This window comes from Columba livia, chromosome 2, assembly GCF_036013475.1.
Source record: "Columba livia isolate bColLiv1 breed racing homer chromosome 2, bColLiv1.pat.W.v2, whole genome shotgun sequence".
Taxonomy (NCBI): Eukaryota; Metazoa; Chordata; class Aves; order Columbiformes; family Columbidae; genus Columba; species Columba livia.
In genome coordinates this window covers 162,222,031-162,244,662 of record NC_088603.1, presented here as the reverse complement: position 1 = coordinate 162,244,662, position 22,632 = coordinate 162,222,031, and the positions used below count along the sequence as shown (strand labels likewise).

The 22,632-nt window shown below is 64.5% G+C and overlaps 1 protein-coding gene across 1 annotated transcript in view; it reads right to left on the bottom strand.

The window, feature by feature from the left end:
* TONSL (tonsoku like, DNA repair protein) overlaps nucleotides 1-22,632 on the bottom strand; it is a 50,805-nt gene that overhangs the window by 12,608 nt on the left and 15,565 nt on the right. The window contains 9 exon segments of the mRNA XM_065054678.1: nucleotides 2,541-2,619; nucleotides 2,706-2,856; nucleotides 4,648-5,344; nucleotides 5,420-5,540; nucleotides 9,361-9,524; nucleotides 11,930-12,002; nucleotides 12,100-12,189; nucleotides 13,772-13,827; nucleotides 16,330-16,501. Of these exon segments, the coding sequence (XP_064910750.1) occupies nucleotides 2,541-2,619; nucleotides 2,706-2,856; nucleotides 4,648-5,344; nucleotides 5,420-5,540; nucleotides 9,361-9,524; nucleotides 11,930-12,002; nucleotides 12,100-12,189; nucleotides 13,772-13,827; nucleotides 16,330-16,501 (1,603 nt within the window).

Here is a 22,632-nt window from a genome sequence, read left to right as displayed (position 1 = left end):
CAGGGTCCCCAAAGGGTCACAGAGGGGGGCAAGAGGGGACATGGTGGGGGGACACAGAGTCTCCAGGGAGGGGACAGGGTCCCTAAGGGGACATGGGGGCAACAGGGTCCCCAAAGGGTCACAGAGCGGGGCAGAAGGGGACATGGTGGGACTGGGGGGGGACACAGAGTCTCCAGGGAGGGGACAGGGTCCCTAAGGGGACATGGGGGCAACAGGGTCCCCAAAGGGTCACAGAGGGGGGCAGGAGGGGTCATGGTGGGGGGACACAGAGTCTGCAGGGAGGGGACAGGGTCCCTAAGGGGACATGGGGGCAACAGGGTCCCCAAAGGGTCACAGAGGGGGGCAGGAGGGGACATGGTGGGACTGGGGGGGGACACAGAGTCTGCAGGGAGGGGACAGGGTCCCTAAGGGGACATGGGGGCAACAGGGTCCCCAAAGGGTCACAGAGGGGGGCAGAAGGGGACATGGTGGGACTGGGGGGGGACACAGAGTCTCCAGGGAGGGGACAGGGTCCCTAAGGGGACATGGGGGCAACAGGGTCCCCAAAGGGTCACAGAGGGGGGCAAGAGGGGACATGGTGGGACTGGGTGGGGACACAGAGTCTCCAGGGAGGGGACAGGGTCCCTAAGGGGACATGGGGGCAACAGGGTCCCCAAAGGGTCACAGAGGGGGGCAGGAGGGGACATGGTGGGACTGGGGGGGGACACAGAGTCTCCAGGGAGGGGACAGGGCCCCTAAGGGGACATGGGGGCAACAGGGTCCCCAAAGGGTCACGGAGGGGGGCAGGAGGGGACATGGTGGGACTGGGGGGGGACACAGAGTCTCCAGGGAGGGGACAGGGTCCCTAAGGGGACATGGGGGCAACAGGGTCCCCAAAGGGTCACAGAGGGGGGCAAGAGGGGACATGGTGGGGGGACACAGAGTCTGCAGGGAGGGGACAGGGTCCCTAAGGGGACATGGGGGCAACAGGGTCCCCAAAGGGTCACAGAGCGGGGCAGGAGGGGACATGGTGGGGGGACACAGAGTCTGCAGGGAGGGGACAGGGTCCCTAAGGGGACATGGGGGCAACAGGGTCCGCAAAGGGTCACAGAGGGGGGCAAGAGGGGACATGGTGGGGGGACACAGAGTCTGCAGGGAGGGGACAGGGTCCCTAAGGGGACATGGGGGCAACAGGGTCCCCAAAGGGTCACAGAGGGGGGCAGGAGGGGACATGGTGGGACTGGGGGGGGACACAGAGTCTCCAGGGAGGGGACAGGGTCCCTAAGGGGACATGGGGGCAACAGGGTCCCCAAAGGGTCACAGAGGGGGGCAGGAGGGGACATGGTGGGACTGGGGGGGGACACAGAGTCTCCAGGGAGGGGACAGGGTCCCTAAGGGGACATGGGGGCAACAGGGTCCCCAAAGGGTCACAGAGGGGGGCAGAAGGGGACATGGTGGGACTGGGGGGGGACACAGAGTCTCCAGGGAGGGGACAGGGTCCCTAAGGGGACATGGGGGCAACAGGGTCCCCAAAGGGTCACAGAGGGGGGCAAGAGGGGACATGGTGGGACTGGGTGGGGACACAGAGTCTCCAGGGAGGGGACAGGGTCCCTAAGGGGACATGGGGGCAACAGGGTCCCCAAAGGGTCACAGAGGGGTGCAGGAGGGGACATGGTGGGGGGACACAGAGTCTGCAGGGAGGGGACAGGGTCCCTAAGGGGACATGGGGGCAACAGGGTCCCCAAAGGGTCACAGAGGGGGGCAAGAGGGGACATGGTGGGACTGGGTGGGGACACAGAGTCTCCAGGGAGGGGACAGGGTCCCTAAGGGGACATGGGGGCAACAGGGTCCCCAAAGGGTCACAGAGGGGGGCAGGAGGGGACATGGTGGGACTGGGGGGGGACACAGAGTCTCCAGGGAGGGGACAGGGTCCCTAAGGGGACATGGGGGCAACAGGGTCCCCAAAGGGTCACAGAGGGGGGCAGGAGGGGACATGGTGGGACTGGGGGGGGACACAGAGTCTCCAGGGAGGGGACAGGGTCCCTAAGGGGACATGGGGGCAACAGGGTCCCCAAAGGGTCACAGAGGGGGGCAGGAGGGGACATGGTGGGGGGACACAGAGTCTGCAGGGAGGGGACAGGGTCCCTAAGGGGACATGGGGGCAACAGGGTCCGCAAAGGGTCACAGAGGGGGGCAAGAGGGGACATGGTGGGGGGACACAGAGTCTGCAGGGAGGGGACAGGGTCCCTAAGGGGACATGGGGGCAACAGGGTCCCCAAAGGGTCACAGAGGGGGGCAGGAGGGGACATGGTGGGACTGGGTGGGGACACAGAGTCTGCAGGGAGGGGACAGGGTCCCTAAGGGGACATGGGGGCAACAGGGTCCCCAAAGGGTCACAGAGGGGTGCAGGAGGGGACATGGTGGGACTGGGGGGGGACACAGAGTCTGCAGGGAGGGGACAGGGTCCCTAAGGGGACGTGGGTGGGGATGGGGTCCCTGGGGGAGAACAGGGGGACCGAGAAGGGACACGAGGGGACACAGAGGTGACGTGGGGGACTCACCGGTGCCCAGGCTGTGACAGGCCCTGCGGTAGCGCTCGCCCAGGGGGGGCAGGTCCCAGCCCTGCACCTCGGCCAGCACCTGCACGGCACAACCGCTGCCACCGGGGACGGGGACATGGGGACAGTGGGGACACGGGGACAGCGGGGACACGGGGGGGGTCTCACCTCCTCGTTGCTCTGCAGCACGTCCCCCACGGGGTCCTGGGGGGCCAGCAGGGCCCCCTCCTTCTGCAGGGTGAGCCGGGGCAGCAGCCCCGAGCAGGCGTGGAACCGCTCGGCCGCGCGCTCCGCCAGCCAGGCCACCGTGTGCCTGTCACTGTCACACAGGGGACATGGGGACAGGGGTGTCACCAGGTGTCACCTGCCCTGCCAGCCAGGCCACCGTGTGCCTGTCACTGTCACACAGGGGACATGGGGACAGGGTCACCAGGGGTCACCCGCCCCACCAGCCAGGCCACCGTGTGCCTGTCACTGTCACACAGGGGACATGGGGACAGGGTCACCAGGTGTCACCCGCCCTGCCAGCCAGGCCACCGTGTGCCTGTCACTGTCACACAGGGGATATGGGGACAGGGGTGTCACCAGGTGTCACCCACCCTGCCAGCCAGGCCACCGTGTGCCTGTCACTGTCACACAGGGGACATGGGGACAGGGTCACCAGTTGTCACCCGCCCCACCAGCCAGGCCACCGTGTGCCTGTCACTGTCACACAGGGGACATGGGGGTCACCAGGGGTCACCCACCCTGCCAGCCAGGCCACTGTGTGCCTGTCACTGTCACACAGGGGACATGGGGACGGGGTCACCAGGTGTCACCTGCCCCACCAGCCAGGCCACCGTGTGCCTGTCACTGTCACACAGGGGACATGGGGACAGGGTCACCAGGGGTCACCCACCCCGCCAGCCAGGCCACCGTGTGCCTGTCACTGTCACACAGGGGACATGGGGACAGGGTCACCAGGTGTCACCTGCCCTGCCAGCCAGGCAACCGTGTGCCTGTCACTGTCACACAGGGGACATGGGGACAGGGTCACCAGGTGTCACCCGCCCTGCCAGCCAGGCCACTGTGTGCCTGTCACTGTCACACAGGGGACATGGGGACAGGGTCACCAGGGGTCACCCGCCCCGCCAGCCAGGCCACCGTGTGCCTGTCACTGTCACACAGGGGACATGGGGACAGGGGGGTCACCAGGGGTCACCCGCCCCGCCAGCCAGGCCACTGTGTGCCTGTCACTGTCACACAGGGGACATGGGGACAGGGTCACCAGGGGTCACCCACCCCACCAGCCAGGCCACCGTGTGCCTGTCACTGTCACACAGGGGACATGGGGACAGGGGGGTCACCAGGGGTCACCCACCCTGCCAGCCAGGCCACCGTGTGCCTGTCACTGTCACACAGGGGACATGGGGACAGGGGGGTCACCAGGGGTCACCCATCCCGCCAGCCAGGCCACCGTGTGCCTGTCACTGTCACACAGGGGACATGGGGACAGGGTCACCAGTTGTCACCCGCCCCACCAGCCAGGCCACCGTGTGCCTGTCACTGTCACACAGGGGACATGGGGGTCACCAGGGGTCACCCGCCCCACCAGCCAGGCCACCGTGTGCCTGTCACTGTCACATAGTGGACAGGGGGTCACTGGGGACATGGGGGTGTCACTCACCCCACCAGCCAGCCCACCATGTGACAACTGCTGGCGAGGGGGGACATGGAGGTCACCAGGGGTCACTGGGGACATGGGGGGGTGACTGGGGTCAGGGGGCTCCCCCATTGTGTGGCTTGCCCCAAAGAGGGGGGGTTGTCCCAAAGGGAGGGGGGATTGTCCCAAATGGCGGGGGGGTCCAATCCCAAAGGGGAATTATCCCACATTAGGGGAGGGATTTGTCCCCAAAAATGAGGGGGTCTTATCCCAAAGGGGTTGTTGTCCAAAATGGGGGGATTGTCGCAAAGGGGTGGGTTGTTGTCCCAAAAGTGGGGGGATTGTGCCAAAGGGGGAGGGGATCGTCCCAAAGAAGGAAGTGCTTGTCCCAAAGTGTTTTGGGGTTGTCCCCAAGCGGGGGGTGTCCCCAAGCAGGGGTTTGTCGCCAAGGGGGGGCCGAGCTCTCACCTCTGCGGCACAGGGATGAGGAACACGTTGTCCTGGACGCGGACGCGCACACGGAGCGCGGGCAGCGGCGCAGGCAGGGACACAGGCAGGGACACAGGCGGCGGTGCAGGTGGGGACACAGGCAGGTCAGAGGGGCTCCCCCCACCCCCCCCGTCCGTGGGCAGGGGGTCCCTGCTCCCCTCGGGGGGTCCCCGTTCCCGGGACGGTCCCCTCTGCCCTGCCCGGCGCCGCCGGGGCGCGGGGGGGTCCCCGCCGTCACTCTCGGTCCCCGTGCTGTCCCCTGAGGATGTCACCGGCTCCTGGGGGTCACGGCGCGGCCGCTTCCGGCCCCCCCGGGTGCCCCCCAAGTCATCCACCAGCCAGTCCTCCTGTGCCAGGTACTGCTCGGCCGGGATCAGCGCCGGGCGCGGGGACGGCACCGCGGTGCTGGGAGGGGACTTGGTGGCACTGAGGGACACGGTGGCACCAAGGGACGCGGGGGCACCAGGAAGGGATTTGGTGGCACCAGGAAGGGACTTGGCGCTGCCGAAGCCCCGGATGGCGGCTCCAAACTCATCCGGCTCCCCCAGCGCCCGCTGCCGCTTCTTGACCGGCCGCAGTGGTGACATGTCACCATCGCTGTCACCGTCACCATCCCCCGGCGCCGTTTGGGACTCGGTGACCTCGGCGTCAAACACCTGCGAGTCCTGCGCCGGGGCTGCGGGGGGAAGCGACCCCCTCAGCCCCATGGGACCCCCCCGAACGGGGTGTCCCCACGTCCCCGCGTCCCCACCTCGTGCCGCGGCCTCGCGCAGCAGCCGCCGCGCCGCCCGGCACCGCCGCCACGTGTCCTCGTCCAGCTCGGCGCCGTAGGTGCTCACCCACTCCTCCAGCGTCCCCAGCGGCGTCAGGCCCTGCGGGGACAGGGGGGACATGGTTGGAACACGCGCTTCTCATCCCTTGGAAATGCCCGGAGCGATTTGGCGCTGCTGCTCCTCGCTGGGCTGCACCCATTGGTTTTACACACCAGTTGTAAGACTAATGCACCAACATTTATATTAAAATAAACCACAAATTCGGTCAAATTCTTCTTTAGATTGGGTAACAGGAACAATTTCTTCCCCAAAGGGCTGTGGGGCATTGAACAGGCTGCCCAGGGCAGTGCTGGAGTCACCAGCCCTGGAGGGCTGGACAGACGGACACGAGGTTCTCAGGACAGGGGGCAGGGACAGGGTGGGTTATGGTTGGACTCCACGATCCCCCCCAACTGAAATGATTCTACAATTCTAAGCGATTTATGAAGAGATCGAAGAGCACCGGCCATAAGGCAAGAAAAGCCTCCCATATATCACAGAATCCCAGGATGTCAGGGGGTGAAGGGCCCTCAAAGCTCATCCAGCGCAACCCCCCGGAGCAGGAACACCCAGCTGAGGTGACACAGGAAGGTGTCCAGGGGGTTGGAATGTCTGCACAGAAGGAGACTCCACAACCCCCTGGGCAGCCTGGGCCAGGCTCTGCCACCCTCACCCCAACAAGTTGCTTCTCCTCTTGCAGTGGAACCTCCTGTGTTCCAGTTTGCACCCATTGCCCCTTGTCCTGTCCCTGGTTGTCACCAGAAGAGCCTGGCTCCATCCTCCTGACACTGCCCCTTTCCATATTGATCCCCATGAATGAGTCCCCCCTCAGTCTCCTCTTGTCCAGCTCCAGAGCCCCAGCTCCCTCAGCCTTTCCTCACACGGGAGATGCTCCACTCCCTCCAGCATCTTGGTGGCTGCGCTGGACTCTCTGCAGCAGTTCCCTGTCCTGCTGGAACTGAGGGGCCACAGCTGGACACAATATTCCAGGTGTGGTCTCCCCAGGGCAGAGCAGAGGGGCAGGAGAACCTCTCTGACCTACTGACCACCCCCTTCTAACCCACCCCAGGTCCCACTGGCTTCCTGGCCACAAGGGCCAGTGCTGGCTCAGCCCACAGCACCCGCTGTTCCCACCTGGTCTCCCATCCAAGTACTGACCGGGCCCGACCCTGCTTAGCTTCCCACATCAGATGAGATCAGCTGTTCTCAGGGTGGTGCAGCTACACATATTATATATATATTATATATAAGCTCCCCATGTATATCCTGATGGTATCTGAGCTAAACCCTTTTTCAAGGGCAGAGCAGAGGGACAGGAGAACCTCTCTGACCTACTGACCACCCCTTCTAACCCACCCCAGGTACCATTGGCTTCCTGGCCACAAGGGCCAGTGCTGGCTCATGGTCACCCTGCTGTCCCCAGCACCCCCAGCTCCCTTTCCCCTCCACTGCTCTCTAATAGGTCATTCCCCAACTTACACTGGAACCTGGGGATCCATATGGAAAGGGGCAGTGTCAGGAGGATGGAGCCAGGCTCTTGTGGTGACAACCAGGGACAGGACAAGGGGCAATGGGTGCAAACTGGAACACAGGAGGTTCCACTGCAAGAGGAGAAGCAACTTGTTGGGGTGAGGGTGGCAGAGCCTGGCCCAGGCTGCCCAGGGGGTTGTGGAGTCTCCTTCTGTGCAGACATTCCAACCCCCTGGACACCTTCCTGTGTCACCTCAGCTGGGTGTTCCTGCTCCGGGGGTTGCGCTGGATGAGCTTTGAGGTCCCTTTTAACCCTAATCCTGGGCTTATGTGATCCCTGGGGACCCCCCAGGCCAGGCTGGACGGGCTCTGGGCGCCAATGTCCCCAGGGTTGGATGAGGTGACCGTGAAGGTCCCTCCAACCCAAACCGTGGGTGTGTTTACCCAGCTGCGTGCTCCCAATAGGGACTTTGTGCTGGCTCTGGGGACGGAGGGGACCCCCTTGGGGACATGGGGACACTGAGGGGGGTAACAGGGGGCTTGGGGGTCCTGGTCCTCCCAACAGGGACCTTGTGTTGGCTCTGGGGATGGAGGGGACCCCCTTGGGGACATGGGGACAGTTTGGGGGTGGACAGAGGGTTTGGGGGTCCTGGTCCTCCCAATAGGGACCTTGTGTTGGCTCTGGGGATGGAGGGGACCCCCTTGGGGACATGGGGACAGTTTGGGGGGAGGAAAAGAGGGTTTGGGGGTTCTGGTCCTTCCAATAGGGACCTTGTGCTGGCTCTACTGCGGGGACACATTGGGGATGGAGGGGACCCCCCTGGGGACACTGCGGGGGGGAGAAGGTTTGGGGGTCCTGGTCCTCCCAATGGGGACCCTGTGGTGGCTGTGGGAATAGAGGGGACCCCCTTGGGGACATGGGGACACTGTGGGGGGAGGAACAGAGGGTTTGGGGGTTCTGGTCCTCCCAATAGGGACCTTGTGTTGGCTCTGGGGATGGAGGGGACCCCCTTGGGGACATGGGGACAGTTTGGGGGTGGACAGAGGGTTTGGGGGTCCTGGTCCTCCCAATGGGGACCCTGTGATGGCTCCAGGAATAGAGGGGACCCCCTTGGGGACATGGGGACACTGTGGGCGGAGGAAAAGAGGGTTTGGGGGTTCTGGTCCTCCCAATAGGGACCTTGTGTTGGTTCTGGGGATGGAGGGGACCCCCTTGGGGACATGGGGACAGTTTGGGGGTCAACAGAGGGTTTGGGGGTTCTGGACCACCCAATAGGGACCTTGTGTTGGCTCTGGGGATGGAGGGGACCCCCTTGGGGACATGGGGACACTGAGGGGGTGGACAGAGGGTTTGGGGGTTCTGGTCCTCCCAATAGGGACCTTATGTTGGCTCTGGGGATGGAGGGGACCCCCTTGGGGACATGGGGACAGTTTGGGGGTGGACAGAGAGTTTGGGGGTCCTGGTCCTCCCAATAGGGACCTTGTGTTGGCTCTGGGGATGGAGGGGACCCCCTTGGGGACATGGGGACAGTTTGGGGAGGGACAGAGGGTTTGGGGGTTCTGGTCCACCCAATAGGGACCTTGTGTTGGCTCTGGGGATGGAGGGGACCCCCTTGGGGACATGGGGACAGTTTGGGGGTGGACAGAGGGTTTGGGGGTCCTGGTCCTCCCAATAGGGACCTTGTGTTGGCTCTGGGGATGGAGGGGACCCCCTTGGGGACATGGGGACACTGTGGGGGTGGACAGAGGGTTTGGGGGTTCTGGTCCTCCCAATGGGGACCCTGTGGTGGCTGTGGGAATAGAGGGGACCCCCTTGGGGACATGGGGACACTGTGGGGGGAGGAACAGAGGGTCTGGGGGTTCTGGTCCTCCCAATAGGGACCTTGTGTTGGCTCTGGGGATGGAGGGGACCCCCCTGGGGACACTGCGGGGGGGAGAAGGTTTGGGGGTCCTGGTCCTCCCAATGGGGACCCTGTGGTGGCTGTGGGAATAGAGGGGACCCCCTTGGGGACATGGGGACAGTTTGGGGGTGGACAGAGAGTTTGGGGGTCCTGGTCCTCCCAATAGGGACCTTGTGTTGGCTGTGGGGATGGAGGGGACCCCCTTGGGGACACAGGGACACTGTGGGAGGAGAAACAGAGGGTTTGGGGGTCCTGGTCCTCCCAATAGGGACCTTGTGGTGGCTCTGGGGATGGAGGGGACCCCCTTGGAGACATGGGGACACTGAGGGGGGGAACAGGGGGTTTGGGCGTCCTGGTCCTCCCAATAGGGACCTTGTGTTGGTTCTGGGGATGGAGGGGACCCTCTTGGGGACATGGGGACAGTTTGGGGGTGGACAGAGGGTTTGGGGGTCCTGGTCCTCCCAATGGGGACCCTGTGCTGGCTCGGTGTCCCCGCGCTGTCCCCTCACCTTGGCGTTGCGGGCGGTGACCGAGGCCCCGTGGCGCAGCAGCAGCTCGGCCACCTCGAAGTGGCCACAGGCCAGCGCGTCATGCAGGGGGGTGATGCCCTCGCAGCCCGGCCCCCCCGGGTCGTCCCGCGCCGCCCCCCGCTCCAGCAGCAGCCGCACGAGCTCTGGGGGGAACACGGGAGGGCTTGGGGGGGGGTCTGAAGAACCCGGGGGGGTTCCCACTCCTGGGGGGCTCTGCATGAACCCGGGGGGGGTTTCCCACTCCTGGGGGGCTCTGCATGAACCCGGGGGGGGGTTTCCCACTCCTGGGGGGCTCTGCATGAACCTGGGGGGTTTCCCACTCCTGGGGGGCTCTGCATGAACCCGGGGGGGGTTCCCACTCTGGGGGGGCTCTGCATGAACCTGGGGGGGTTTCCCACTCCTGGGGCCTCTGCATGAACCTGGGGGGGGTTTCCCACTCCTGGGGGGCTCTGCATGAACCTGGGGGGGTTTCCCACTCCTGGGGGGCTCTGCATGAACTTGTGGGGGTTGCCATTCCAGGGGGGCTCTGCATGAACCCGGGGGGGTTTCCCATTTCCCACTCCTGGGGGGCTCTGCATGAACCTGGGGGGGTTTCCCACTCCTGGGGGGCTCTGCATGAACCCGGGGGGGGTTTCCCACTCCTGGGGGGCTCTGCATGAACCTGGGGGGGTTTCCCACTCCTGGGGGGCTCTGCATGAACCTGGGGGGGGTTTCCCACTCCTGGGGGGCTCTGCATGAACCCGGGGGGGGGGTTCCCACTCCTGGGGGGCTCTGCATGAACTTTTGGGGGGTTTCCCACTCCTGGGGGGCTCTGCATGAACCCGGGGGGGGTTTCCCACTCCTGGGGGGCTCTGCATGAACCTGGGGGGGTTTCCCACTCCTGGGGGGCTCTGCATGAACCTGGGGGGGGTTTCCCACTCCTGGGGGGCTCTGCATGAACCTGGGGGGGTTTCCCACTCCTGGGGGGCTCTGCATGAACCTGGGGGGGGTTTCCCACTCCTGGGGGGCTCTGCATGAACCTGGGGGGGTTCCCACTCCTGGGGGGCTCTGCATGAACCCGGGGGGTTTCCCACTCCTGGGGGGCTCTGCATGAACCTGGGGGGGTTTCCACTCCTGGGGGGCTCTGCATGAACCTGGGGGGGCTTCCCACTCCTGGGGGGCTCTGCATGAACCCGGGGGGGGGGTTCCCACTCTTGGGGGGCTCTGCATGAACCTGGGGGGGGTTTCCCACTCCTGGGGGGCTCTGCATGAACCTGGGGGGGTTCCCACTCCTGGGGGGCTCTGCATGAACCTGGGGGGGCTTCCCACTCCTGGGGGGCTCTGCATGAACCCGGGGGGGGGGTTCCCACTCTTGGGGGGCTCTGCATGAACCTGGGGGGGGTTTCCCACTCCTGGGGGGCTCTGCATGAACCTGGGGGGGTTCCCACTCCCGGGGGGCTCTGCATGAACTTGTGGGGGGGGTTTCCCACTCCTGGGGGGCTCTGCTTAATCTTAGGGTGGTTTGTCCACTCCTGGGGGGCTCTGTCTGTTTCAAGGGGGGGTTCCCACTCCTGGGGGGCTCTTCTCATTTCTGGGGGGCTCTTCCTGTTTCCAGGGATGTTTCCCACTCCTGGGGGGCTCTGCCTGCTCTTGGGGGGGGGTTTGTTCATTTCTGGGTGGGGGGTCCCCACTCCTGTGGGGGTTCTGCCTACTCTTACAGGGGTTTGTTCACTCCTGGGGGGCTCTGCCTGCTCTTGGGATGGTTTCCCACTCCTGGGGGGCTCTGCATGAACCTGGGGGGGGGTTTCCCACTCCTGGGGGGCTCTGCATGAACCTGGGGGGGGTTCCCACTCCTGGGGGGCTCTGCATGAACCTGGGGGGGTTCCCACTCCTGGGGGGCTCTGCATGAACCTGGGGGGGGTTCCCACTCCTGGGGGGCTCTGCATGAACCTGGGGGGGGTTCCCACTCCTGGGTGGCTAAGCATGAACCTGGGGGGGTTTGTCCACTCCTGGGGGGCTCTGCATGAACCTGGGGGGGTTTCCCACTCCTGGGGGGCTCTGCATGAACCTGGGGGGGTTTGTCCACTCCTGGGGGGCTCTGCATGAACCTGGGGGGGTTTTCCACTCCTGGGGGGCTCTGCATGAACCTGGGGGGGGTTTCCCACTCCTGGGGGGCTCTGCATGAACCCGGGGGGGTTTCCCACTCCTGGGGGGCTCTGCATGATCCCGGGGGGGGTTCCCACTCCTGGGGGGCTCTGCATGAACCTGGGGGGGGGTTTCCCACTCCTGGGGGGCTCTGCATGAACCTGGGGGGGGTTTCCCACTCCTGGGGGGCTCTGCATGAACCTGGGGGGGTTTCCCACTCCTGGGGGGCTCTGCATGAACCCAGGGGGGTTCTCCCTCTGGGGGGGCTCTGCATGAACCTGGGGGGGTTCCCACTCTTGGGGGGCTCTGCGTGAACCTGGGGGGTTTTCCCACTCCTGGGGGGCTCTGCCTGTACCCCTGGGGGTTCCACCCACTTCTGGGGGGGCCCCTGCCCACTCTGGGCTCCCCCCACCCCCCAACTCACCCAGGTGCCCGTGGTTACAAGCCTCATGCAGGGGGGTCCAGCCGCAGTAATCACGGGGGTTCAATGGGTGCCCCTAGGATTTAAATAAACGGGGGTGGGGGGGGTGACAATGACCCCAAGAGGTTGTGGGGACCCCCAAGAAGCAGGGGGGGGGGGTCGGTGTCACCCACCTGCCCCAGGAGCAGCCGCACGCGGCGCAGGTCGCCCTCAATGCAGGCGCGGTGCAGGGGGGTCTCCCCGCGCTCGTTGCGACGGAGCCACTGCTGGAGATGGGGGGGGTCAGGGGGACACCCCCACACCCCGCTTTGGGGGAGGAGGACACCCCCAATAGCTCTTTTTGGGGGGGGAGGGGGGGGTCAGGGGTGAGCCCCCCTCCAAGGCTTTTCTCTTTAAGGAGGGCAGGGGTGGAGTGAGGGTCCCAGATTGGGGGTGGCAGGGGAAGGGGAACCCCCCATTTTGGGGGTGGCAGGGGAAGAGTGAACCCCCCGATTTTTGGGGTGCCAGGGGAATGGGGGGAATCCCCCCATCTTGGGGGGGTCAGGGGAAGAGTGAACCCCCCCATTTTTGGGGTGCCAGGGGAATGGGGGGAACCCCCCCATTTTGGGGGTGTCAGGGGAAGGGGGACCCCCCCCATCTTTGGGGTACCAGGGAAATGGGGGGAAAGCCCATTTTGGGGTGTCAGGGGAAGAGTGAACCCCCCCATTTTTGGGGTGCCAGGGGAATGGGGGGAACCCCCCATTTTGGGGGTGTCAGGGGAAGGGGGAACCCCATCTTTGGGGTACCAGGGGAATGGGGGGAATCCCCCATTTTGGGGGTGTCAGGGGAAGGGGGAACCCCATCTTTGGGGTACCAGGGGAATGGGGGGAACCCCCCATTTTGGGGGTGTCAGGGGAAGAGCGAACCCCCCCATCTTTGGGGTACCAGGGCAATGGGGGGAAAGGCCATTTTGGGGGTGTCAGGGGAAGAGTGAACCCCCCCATTTTTGGGGTGCCAGGGGAATGGGGGGAACCCCCCCATTTTGGGGGTGTCAGGGGAAGGGGGACCCCCCCCATCTTTGGGGTACCAGGGAAATGGGGGGAAAGCCCATTTTGGGGTGTCAGGGGAAGAGCGAACCCCCCCATCTTTGGGGTGCCAGGGGAAGGGGGAACCCCCCATTTTTGGGGTGCCAGGGGAATGGGGGAAAGCCCATTTTGGGGGTGTCAGGGGAATGGGGGGAACCCCCCCATCTTTGGGGTACCAGGGAAATGGGGGGAAGCCCATTTTGGGGGTGTCAGGGGAAGAGCGAACCCCCCCATCTTTGGGGTGCCAGGGGAAGGGGGAACCCCCCATTTTGGGGGGGTCAGGGGAAGAGTGAACCCCCCCATTTTTGGGGTGTCAGGGGAATGGGGGGAACCCCCCCATTTTTGGGGTGTCAGGGGAAGGGGGGGAACCCCCCATTTTGGGGTGTCAGGGGAAGGGGGAACCCCCCATCTTTGGGGTGCCAGGGGAATGGGGGGAACCCCCATATTTTGGAGGTGTCAGGGGAATGGGCAAACCCCCATATTTTGGGGCTGTCAGGGAATAGGAGCAAAGAGAGTACCCCCATATTTTGGGGTGTCAGGGGAAGGGAGAACCCCCCACTTTGGGGGTGTCAGGGGAGGGGGGAACCCCATATTTTAGGGGTGTCAGGGAAGTAGGGGGAAGGGGGGACCCCCACTTTGGGGGGGGTCAGGGGAATAGAGGGAAGGAGATACCCCCCATTTTGGGGTGTCAGGGGAAGAGGGGGAACCCCCCCCATTTTGGGGGTGCCAGGGGAGTGGGGGGAACCCCCCCATTTTGGGGTGCTGCCCCCAGCACCCTCACCTTGCGGCTCTGCCGGCGCCCGGGGACGCTCTTGGTGTAACCATCCAGTTCATCCTCTGCAAGAGCCCCCCCATGAGAAAGAGCCCCCCCAAACCCCGTCAGGGCCCCCAAAACCCTGTGACCCCCCAGCAGACCCCCGCCCCCCCCCCCAGGACCCCCAGCCCCCCATCCAGGGCCTCCCAAACTCCCCATGACACCCCCAAACCTCCCCAGACCCCCTGTGACCCCCCCAGACCATCCCCATAACCCCCAAAGTGCGCTGAGACCCCCCCCCCCCCAGGACACCCCCAAACTCCCCTACAACTCACCCAAAGCCCCATAGGACACCCCCAAACTCCCCTAAAACCCCCCAGAACCCCCCCAAACATACACAGAGTCCCCCCAGACCCTCTCCAAATCCCCTGGGACACCCCCAAACTCCCCTAGACCACCCCATAGCCCCCAAACCTACACAGAACCCCCCCAAAACCCCCCCCAAGTCCTCCAGGACACCCCCAAACCCCCATAGAACACCCCCAAGCCCCCCCAAACCTACACAGAGCCCCCCCAAACCTCCCCAAACTCTCTCAATCCCCCCCACGACACCCCCAAACACCCCAGGACAACCCCCCATAGCCCCCCCAAAACCTCCCCAAGTCCTCCAGGACACCCCTAAACCCCCATAGAACACCCCCAAGCCCCCCCAAACCTACACAGAGCCCCCCCCAAAACCTCCCCAAACTCTCTCAATACCCCCAAGACACCCCCCATAGCCCCCCCAAACCTACACAGAGCCCCCCCAAAACCTCCCCAAGTCCTCCAGGACACCCCCAAACACCCCAGGACACCCCCCATAGCCCCCCAAACCTACACAGAGCCCCCCCCAAAACCTCCCCAAGTCCCCCAGGACACCCCCAAACCCCCATAGAACATCCCAAGCCCCCCCAAACCTACACAGAGCCCCCCCAAAACCTCCCCAAACTCCCCCACGACACCCCCAAACACCCCTGGACACCCCCCATAGCCCACCCAAACCTACACAGAGCCCCCCCAAAACCTCCCCAAGTCCTCCAGGACACCCCCAAACCCCCATAGAACACCCCCATAGCCCCCAAACCTACACAGAGCCCCCCCCAAAGTCTCTCACCCCCCCCCCCACAACACCCCCAAACACCCAGGACACCCCCCATAGCCCCCCCAAAACCTACACAGAGCCCCCCCAAAACCTCCCCAAGTCCTCCAGGACACCCCCAAACCCCCATAGAACACGCCCAAGCCCCCCCAAACCTACACAGAGCCCCCCCAAAACCTCCCCAAGTCCCCCAGGACACCCCCAAACCCCCATAGAACACCCCCAAGCCCCCCAAACCTACACAGAGCCCCCCAGACCCTCCCCAAGTCCCCCAGGACATCCCAAACACCCCAGGACACCCCCCATAGCCCCCCCAAAACTACACAGAGCCCCCCCAAACTCTCTCAATCCCCCCCAAGACACCAGCAAACACCCCAGGACAGCCCCCATAGCCCCCCCAAACCTACACAGAGCCCCCCCAAAACCTCCCCAAGTCCTCCAGGACACCCCCAATCCCCCATAGAACACCCCCAAGCCCCCCCAAACCTACACAGAGCCCCCCCCAAAGTCTCTCACCCCCCCCCCCCGACACCCCCAAACACCCCAGGACTCCCCCCATAGCCCCCCCAAACCTACACAGAGCCCCCCCAAAACCTCCCCAAGTCCTCCAGGACACCCCCAAACCCCCATAGAACACCCCCAAGCCCCCCCAAACCTACACAGAGCCCCCCCAAAACCTCCCCAAACTCCCCCACGACACCCCCAAACACCCCTGGACACCCCCCATAGCCCACCCAAACCTACACAGAGCCCCCCCAAAACCTCCCCAAGTCCTCCAGGACACCCCCAAAACCCCCATAGAACACCCCATAGCCCCCCAAACCTACACAGAGCCCCCCCCAAAGTCTCTCACCCCCCCCCCCACAACACCCCCAAACACCCCAGGACACCCCCCATAGCCCCCCCAAACCTACACAGAGCCCCCCCAAAACCTCCCCAAGTCCTCCAGGACACCCCCAAACCCCCATAGAACACGCCCAAGCCCCCCCAAACCTACACAGAGCCCCCCCAAAACCTCCCAAGTCCCCCAGGACACCCCCAAACCCCCATAGAACACCCCCAAGCCCCCCCAAACCTACACAGAGCCCCCCCAGACCCTCCCAAGTCCCCCAGGACATCCCAAACACCCCAGGACACCCCCCATAGCCCCCCCAAAACTACACAGAGCCCCCCCCAAACTCTCTCAATCCCCCCAAGACACCAGCAAACACCCCAGGACACCCCCCATAGCCCCCCCAAACCTACACAGAGCCCCCCCAAAACCTCCCCAAGTCCTCCAGGACACCCCCAAACCCCCATAGAACACCCCCAAGCCCCCCCAAACCTACACAGAGCCCCCCCAAACCTACACAGAGCCCCCCCCAAAACCCCACAAACTCTCCCAAACCCCCATAGGACACCCCCACACCCCCCTAGACCCCCCTAGACCCCCCCAGATCCCACTCACCGCTCTCGGACAGCTCCAGCTCGCTCTCCTGCCCCTCGCTGCTCTCCTCCTCCTCCTCCTCCTCCTCGGTGTCCCCCCCCGTGTCCCCCCCCAGGCGGGCCATGGTGAGCGCGGCCCCGGCCGTGTCCCCGTCCCGCAGCTGCAGCGCGTGGAGCTGCCGCAGCACCTGCCGCTGAGGAGCAGGAGGACGAGGAACATCAGCCCGGGGGGGTTATTGAGGGGCTGGGGGGGTTCTGGGGGGGTTATTGGGGTCTAGGGGGCCTCCCTGGGGGGTTCTTGGGGTGCTGGGGGAGGTTCTTGGGGCATTTGGGGGCTCATTGGGGGGCTGGGAGGGGTTTACTGGGGGGCTGGGGAAGTTCTTGGGGTGCTGGGGGGGACTAATAGGGGTCCTGGGGGGACTCATTGTGGGGCTGGGGGGGTTTATTGGAGTGCTGGGGGGCTAATTGGGGGACTAATTAGGGTGCAGGTGGTCTAGGAGGGGTCTTAGGGTGCCAGTGGGCTTTTTCAGGCATTTGGGGGGGTTCTGGGGGGTTCTTGGGGTGCTGGGGGGGGTTCTTGGGGCAACTGGGGGGCTCATTGAGGGGCTGGGAGGGGTTTACTGGGGAATGGGGAAGTTCTTAGGGTGCTGGGGGGAGCTAACTGGGGTGCTGGGGGGGTTCTGAGGGTCCTGGGGGAACTTGCTGTGGGGCTGGGGGGTTTATTGGAGTGCTGGGGGGCTAATTGGGGTGCAGAGGGACTAACTGGGGTGCTAGGGGGGCTTCTTCAGGCATTTGGGGGGGTTCTGGGGGTTCTCATTAGGGGCTGAGGGGGTTCTTGAGGGATTTGGGGGCTCATTGGGTGGCTGGGAAGGGTTTACTGGGGGGCTGGGGAAGTTCTTGGGGTGCTGGGGGGGACTAATTGGGGTCCTTGGGGACTCATTGTGGGGCTGGGGGGGTTTATTGGAGTGCTGGGGGGCTAATTAGGGGACTAATTAGGGTGCAGGTGGTCTAGGAAGGGTCTTGGGGTGCTAGGGGGGCTTCTTCAGGCATTTGGGGGGGTTCTGGGGGTTCTTGGGGTGCTGGGGGGTTCTTGGGGCATTTGGGGACTCATTGGGGGGCTGGGAAGTTCTTGGTGCTAGGGGGGGCTAACTGGGGTGCTGGGGGGGTCCTTAGGGTCCTGGGGGGGACTTGCTGTGGGGCTAATTGGGGTTCAGAGGGACTAAGTGGGGTGCTAGGGGGGCTTCTTCAGGCATTTGGGGGGGTTCTGGGGGGTTCTCATTAGAGGCTGGGGGGGTTCTTGAGGCATTTGGGGGCTCATTGGGTGGCTGGGAGGGGTTTACTGGGGGGCTGGGGAAGTTTTTGGGGTGCTGGGGGGGACTAATTGGGGTCCTTGGGGGACTCATTGTGGGGCTGGGGGGGTTTATTGGAGTGCTGGGGGGCTAATTGGGGGACTAATTGGGGTGCAGGGGGTCTAGGAGGGGTCTTGAGGTGCCAGGGGGGCTTCTTCAGACATTTGTGGGGGTTCTGGGGGTTCTTGGGGCAATTGGGGGGCTCATTGGGGGGCTGGGAGGGGTTTACTGGGGGGCTGGGGAAGTTCTTGGGTGCTAGGGGGGGCTAACTGGGGTGCTGGGGGTTCTGAGGGTCCTGGGGGAACTTGCTGTGGGGCTGAGGGGTTTATTGTTGTGCTGGGGGGCTAATTGGGGTGCAGAGGGACTAAGTGGGGTGCTAGGGGGGCTTCTTCAGGCATTTGGGGGGGTTCTGCGGGGTTCTTGGGGTGCTGGGGGGCTCTCATTAGGGGCTGGGGGGTTCTTGGGGAATTTGGGGGCTCATAGGGCGGCTGAGATGGGTTTACTGGGGGGCTGGGGGGAACTCGTTGTGGGGCTGGGGGGGGTTATTGGAGTGTTGGGGGGCCTGATTGGGGGCTAATTGGGGTGCAGGGGGTCTAGGTGCGGTCTTGGGGTGCTAGGGGGGCTTCTTCAGGCATTTGGGAAGGCTCTGGGGGGGGGTCTTGGGGTGCTGGGGGGGTTTTGGGGCATTTGGGGGCTCACTGGGTGGCTGAGAAGGGTTTACTGGGGGGCTGGGGAAGTTTTTGGGGTGCTGGGAGGGACTAATTGGGTCCTGGGGGGACTCACTGTGGGGCTGGGGGGGTTTATTGGAGTGCTGGGGGGCTAATTGGGAGACTAATTAGGGTGCAGGTGGTCTAGGAGGGGTCTTAGGGTGCCAGGGGGGCTTTTTCAGGCATTTGGGGGGGCTCTGGGGGTTCTTGGGGTGCTGGGGGGGCTCCCTGGGGAGCTCTCATTAGGGGCTAGGGGAACTTCTAGGGGGGCTGGAGAAGTTCTTGGGGTGCTGGGGGGGCTTTTTTAGGCATTTGGGGGGGCTCTGGGGGGTTCTTGGGCCATTTGAGGGGTTCTTGGGCCATTTGAGGGGCTCATTGGGGGGCTGGGCTTTATTGGGGGACTTAAGAAGTTCTTGGGGTGCTGGGGGGCTAATTGGGGTGCAGGGGGGTCTTCTTCAGGCATTTGGGGGGGTTCATTTGGGGCAGGGAGGCTTCTTGAGGCATTTAGGACAGCTCATCAGGGCACTGGGGGGTCACTGGGTCTGGGGGGGATTCTTGGGTCCCTGGGGGGGCTCATCAGGTCTCTAGGGGATTCTTGGGTCTCTGGGGGGGTTCTTGGGTCCCTGGGGGGGCTCATTAGGTTTCTGGGGGGGATTCTTGGGTCCCTGGGGGGGGCTCATCAAGTCTCTGGGGGATTCTTGGGTCCCTGGCGGGGCTCATTAGGTTTCTGGGGGGTTCTTGGGTCCCTGGGGGGGCTCATCAAGTCTCTGGGGGATTCTTGGGTCTCTGGGGGGGTTCTTGGGTCCCTGGGGGGGCTCATCAAGTCTCTGGGGGATTCTTGGGTCTCTGGGGGGGTTCTTGGGTCCCTGGGGGGGCTCATCAAGTCTCTGGGGGATTCTTGGGTCTCTGGGGGGGTTCTTGGGTCCCTGGGGGGGCTCATTAGGTTTCTGGGGGGGTTCTTGGGTCCCTGGGGGGCCTCATCATGTCTCTGGGGGATTCTTGGGTCTCTGGGGGGGGTCTTGGGTCCCTGGGGGGGCTCATCAAGTCTCTGGGGGATTCTTGGGTCTCTGGGGGGGTTCTTGGGTCCCTGGGGGGGCTCATCATGTCTCTGGGGGATTCTTGGGTCTCTGGGGGGTTCTTGGGTCCCTGGGGGGGCTCATTAGGTTTCTGGGGGGGTTCTTGGGTCCCTGGGGGGCTCATTAGGTTTCTGGGGGGCTTCTTGGGTCCCTGGGGGGGCTCATCAGGTCTCTGGGGGGGTTCTTGGGTCCCTGGGGGGGCTCATCAAGTCTCTGGGGGATTCTTGGGTCTCTGGGGGGTTCTTGGGTCCCTGGGGGGGCTCATCAAGTCTCTGGGGGATTCTTGGGTCTCTGGGGGGGTTCTTGGGTCCCTGGGGGGGCTCATTAGGTTTCTGGGGGGGTTCTTGGGTCCCTGGGGGGGCTCATCAAGTCTCTGGGGGATTCTTGGGTCTCTGGGGGGGTTCTTGGGTCCCTGGGGGGGCTCATCAAGTCTCTGGGGGATTCTTGGGTCTCTGGGGGGGTTCTTGTGTCCCTGGGGGGGCTCATCAAGTCTCTGGGGGATTCTTGGGTCTCTGGGGGGGTTCTTGGGTCCCTGGGGGGGCTCATTAGGTCTCTGGGGGGGTTCTTGGGTCCCTGGGGGGCTCATTAGGTTTCTGGGGGGGTTCTTGGGTCCCTGGGGGGGCTCATCAAGTCTCTGGGGGATTCCTGGGTCTCTGGGGGGCTTCTTGGGTCCCTGGGGGGGCTCATCAGGTCTCTGGGGGGGTTCTTGGGTCCCTGGGGGGGCTCATCAAGTCTCTGGGGGATTCTTGGGTCTCTGGGGGGGTTCTTGGGTCCCTGGGGGGGCTCATCAGGTCTCTGGGGGGGTTCTTGGGTCCCTGGGGGGGCTCATCATGTCTCTGTGGGATTCTTGGGTCTCTGGGGGGGTTCTTGGGTCCCTGGGGGGGCTCATCAGGTCTCTGGGGGGGTTCTTGGGTCCCTGGGGGGGCTCATCAAGTCTCTGGGGGATTCTTGGGTCTCTGGGGGGTTCTTGGGTCCCTGGGGGGGCTCATCAGGTCTCTAGGGGATTCTTGGGTCTCTGGGGGGGTTCTTGGATCCCTGGGGGGGCTCATCAAGTCTCTGGGGGATTCTTGGGTCTCTGGGGGGGTTCTTGGGTCCCTGGGGGGGCTCATTAGGTTTCTGGGGGGGTTCTTGGGTTCCTGGGGGGGCTCATCAGGTCTCTAGGGGATTCTTGGGTCTCTGGGGGGGTTCTTGGGTCCCTGGGGGGGCTCATCAGGTCTCTGGGGGGGTTCTTGGGTCCCTGGGGGGGCTCATCATGTCTCTGGGGGATTCTTGGGTCTCTGGGGGGGTTCTTGGGTCCCTGGGGGGGCTCATCATGTCTCTGGGGGATTCTTGGGTCTCTGGGGGGGTTCTTGGGTCCCTGGGGGGGCTCATCAGGTCTCTAGGGGATTCTTGGGTCTCTGGGGGGGTTCTTGGGTCCCTGGGGGGGCTCATCAGGTCTCTGGGGGGGTTCTTGGGTCCCTGGGGGGGCTCATCATGTCTCTGGGGGATTCTTGGGTCTCTGGGGGGGTTCTTGGGTCCCTGGGGGGGCTCATTAGGTTTCTGGGGGGGTTATTGGGTCCCTGGGGGGGCTCATCAAGTCTCTGGGGGATTCCTGGGTCTCTGGGGGGCTTCTTGGGTCCCTGGGGGGGGCTCATCATGTCTCTGGGGGGGGTTCTTGGGTCCCTGGGGGGGCTCATTAGGTCTCTGGGGGGGTTCTTGGGTCCCTGGGGGGGCTCATCAAGTTTCTGGGGGATTCTTGGGTCTCTGGGGGGGTTCTTGGGTCCCTGGGGGGGCTCATCAAGTCTCTGGGGGATTCTTGGGTCTCTGGGGGGGTTCTTGTGTCCCTGGGGGGGCTCATCAAGTCTCTGGGGATTCTTGGGTCTCTGGGGGGGTTCTTGGGTCCCTGGGGGGGCTCATTAGGTCTCTGGGGGGGTTCTTGGATCCCTGGGGGGGCTCATCAAGTCTCTGGGGGATTCTTGGGTCCCTGGGGGGGTTCTTGGGTCCCTGGGGGGGCTCATCAAGTCTCTGGGGGATTCTTGGGTCTCTGGGGGGGTTCTTGTGTCCCTGGGGGGGCTCATCAAGTCTCTGGGGATTCTTGGGTCTCTGGGGGGGTTCTTGGGTCCCTGGGGGGCTCATTAGGTTTCTGGGGGGTTCTTGGGTCCCTGGGGGGGCTCATCAAGTCTCTGGGGGATTCCTGGGTCTCTGGGGGGCTTCTTGGGTCCCTGGGGGGGCTCATCAGGTCTCTGGGGGGGTTCTTGGGTCCCTGGGGGGGCTCATCAAGTCTCTGGGGGATTCTTGGGTCTCTGGGGGGGTTCTTGGGTCCCTGGGGGGGCTCATCAGGTCTCTGGGGGGGTTCTTGGGTCCCTGGGGGGGCTCATCATGTCTCTGTGGGATTCTTGGGTCTCTGGGGGGTTCTTGGGTCCCTGGGGGGGCTCATCAGGTCTCTGGGGGATTCTTGGGTCTCTGGGGGCTTCTTGGGTCCCTGGGGGGGCTCATTAGGTTTCTGGGGGGGTTCTTGGGTCCCTGGGGGGGCTCATCAAGTCTCTGGGGGATTCTTGGGTCTCTGGGGGGTTCTTGGATCCCTGGGGGGGCTCATCAAGTCTCTGGGGGATTCTTGGGTCTCTGGGGGGGTTCTTGGGTCCCTGGGGGGGCTCATTAGGTCTCTGGGGGGGTTCTTGGGTTCCTGGGGGGGCTCATCAGGTCTCTAGGGGATTCTTGGGTCTCTGGGGGGGTTCTTGGGTCCCTGGGGGGGCTCATCAGGTCTCTGGGGGATTCTTGGGTCTCTGGGGGGCTTCTTGGGTCCCTGGGGGGGCTCATTAGGTTTCTGGGGGGGTTCTTGGGTCCCTGGGGGGGCTCATCAAGTCTCTGGGGGATTCCTGGGTCTCTGGGGGGGTTCTTGGGTCCCTGGGGGGGCTCATCAAGTGTCTGGGGGACTCTTGGGTCTCTGGGGGGGTTCTTGGGTCCCTGGGGGGGCTCATCAGGTCTCTGGGGGGGTTCTTGGGTCCCTGGGGGGGCTCATCATGTCTCTGTGGGATTCTTGGGTCTCTGGGGGGGTTCTTGGGACCCTGAGGGGGCTCATCAAGTCTCTGGGGATTCTTGGGTCTCTGGGGGGTTCTTGGGTCCCTGGGGGGCTCATTAGGTCTCTGGGGGATTCTTGGGTCTCTGGGGGGGTTCTTGGGTCCCTGGGGGGCTCATTCGGTTTCTGGGGGGTTCT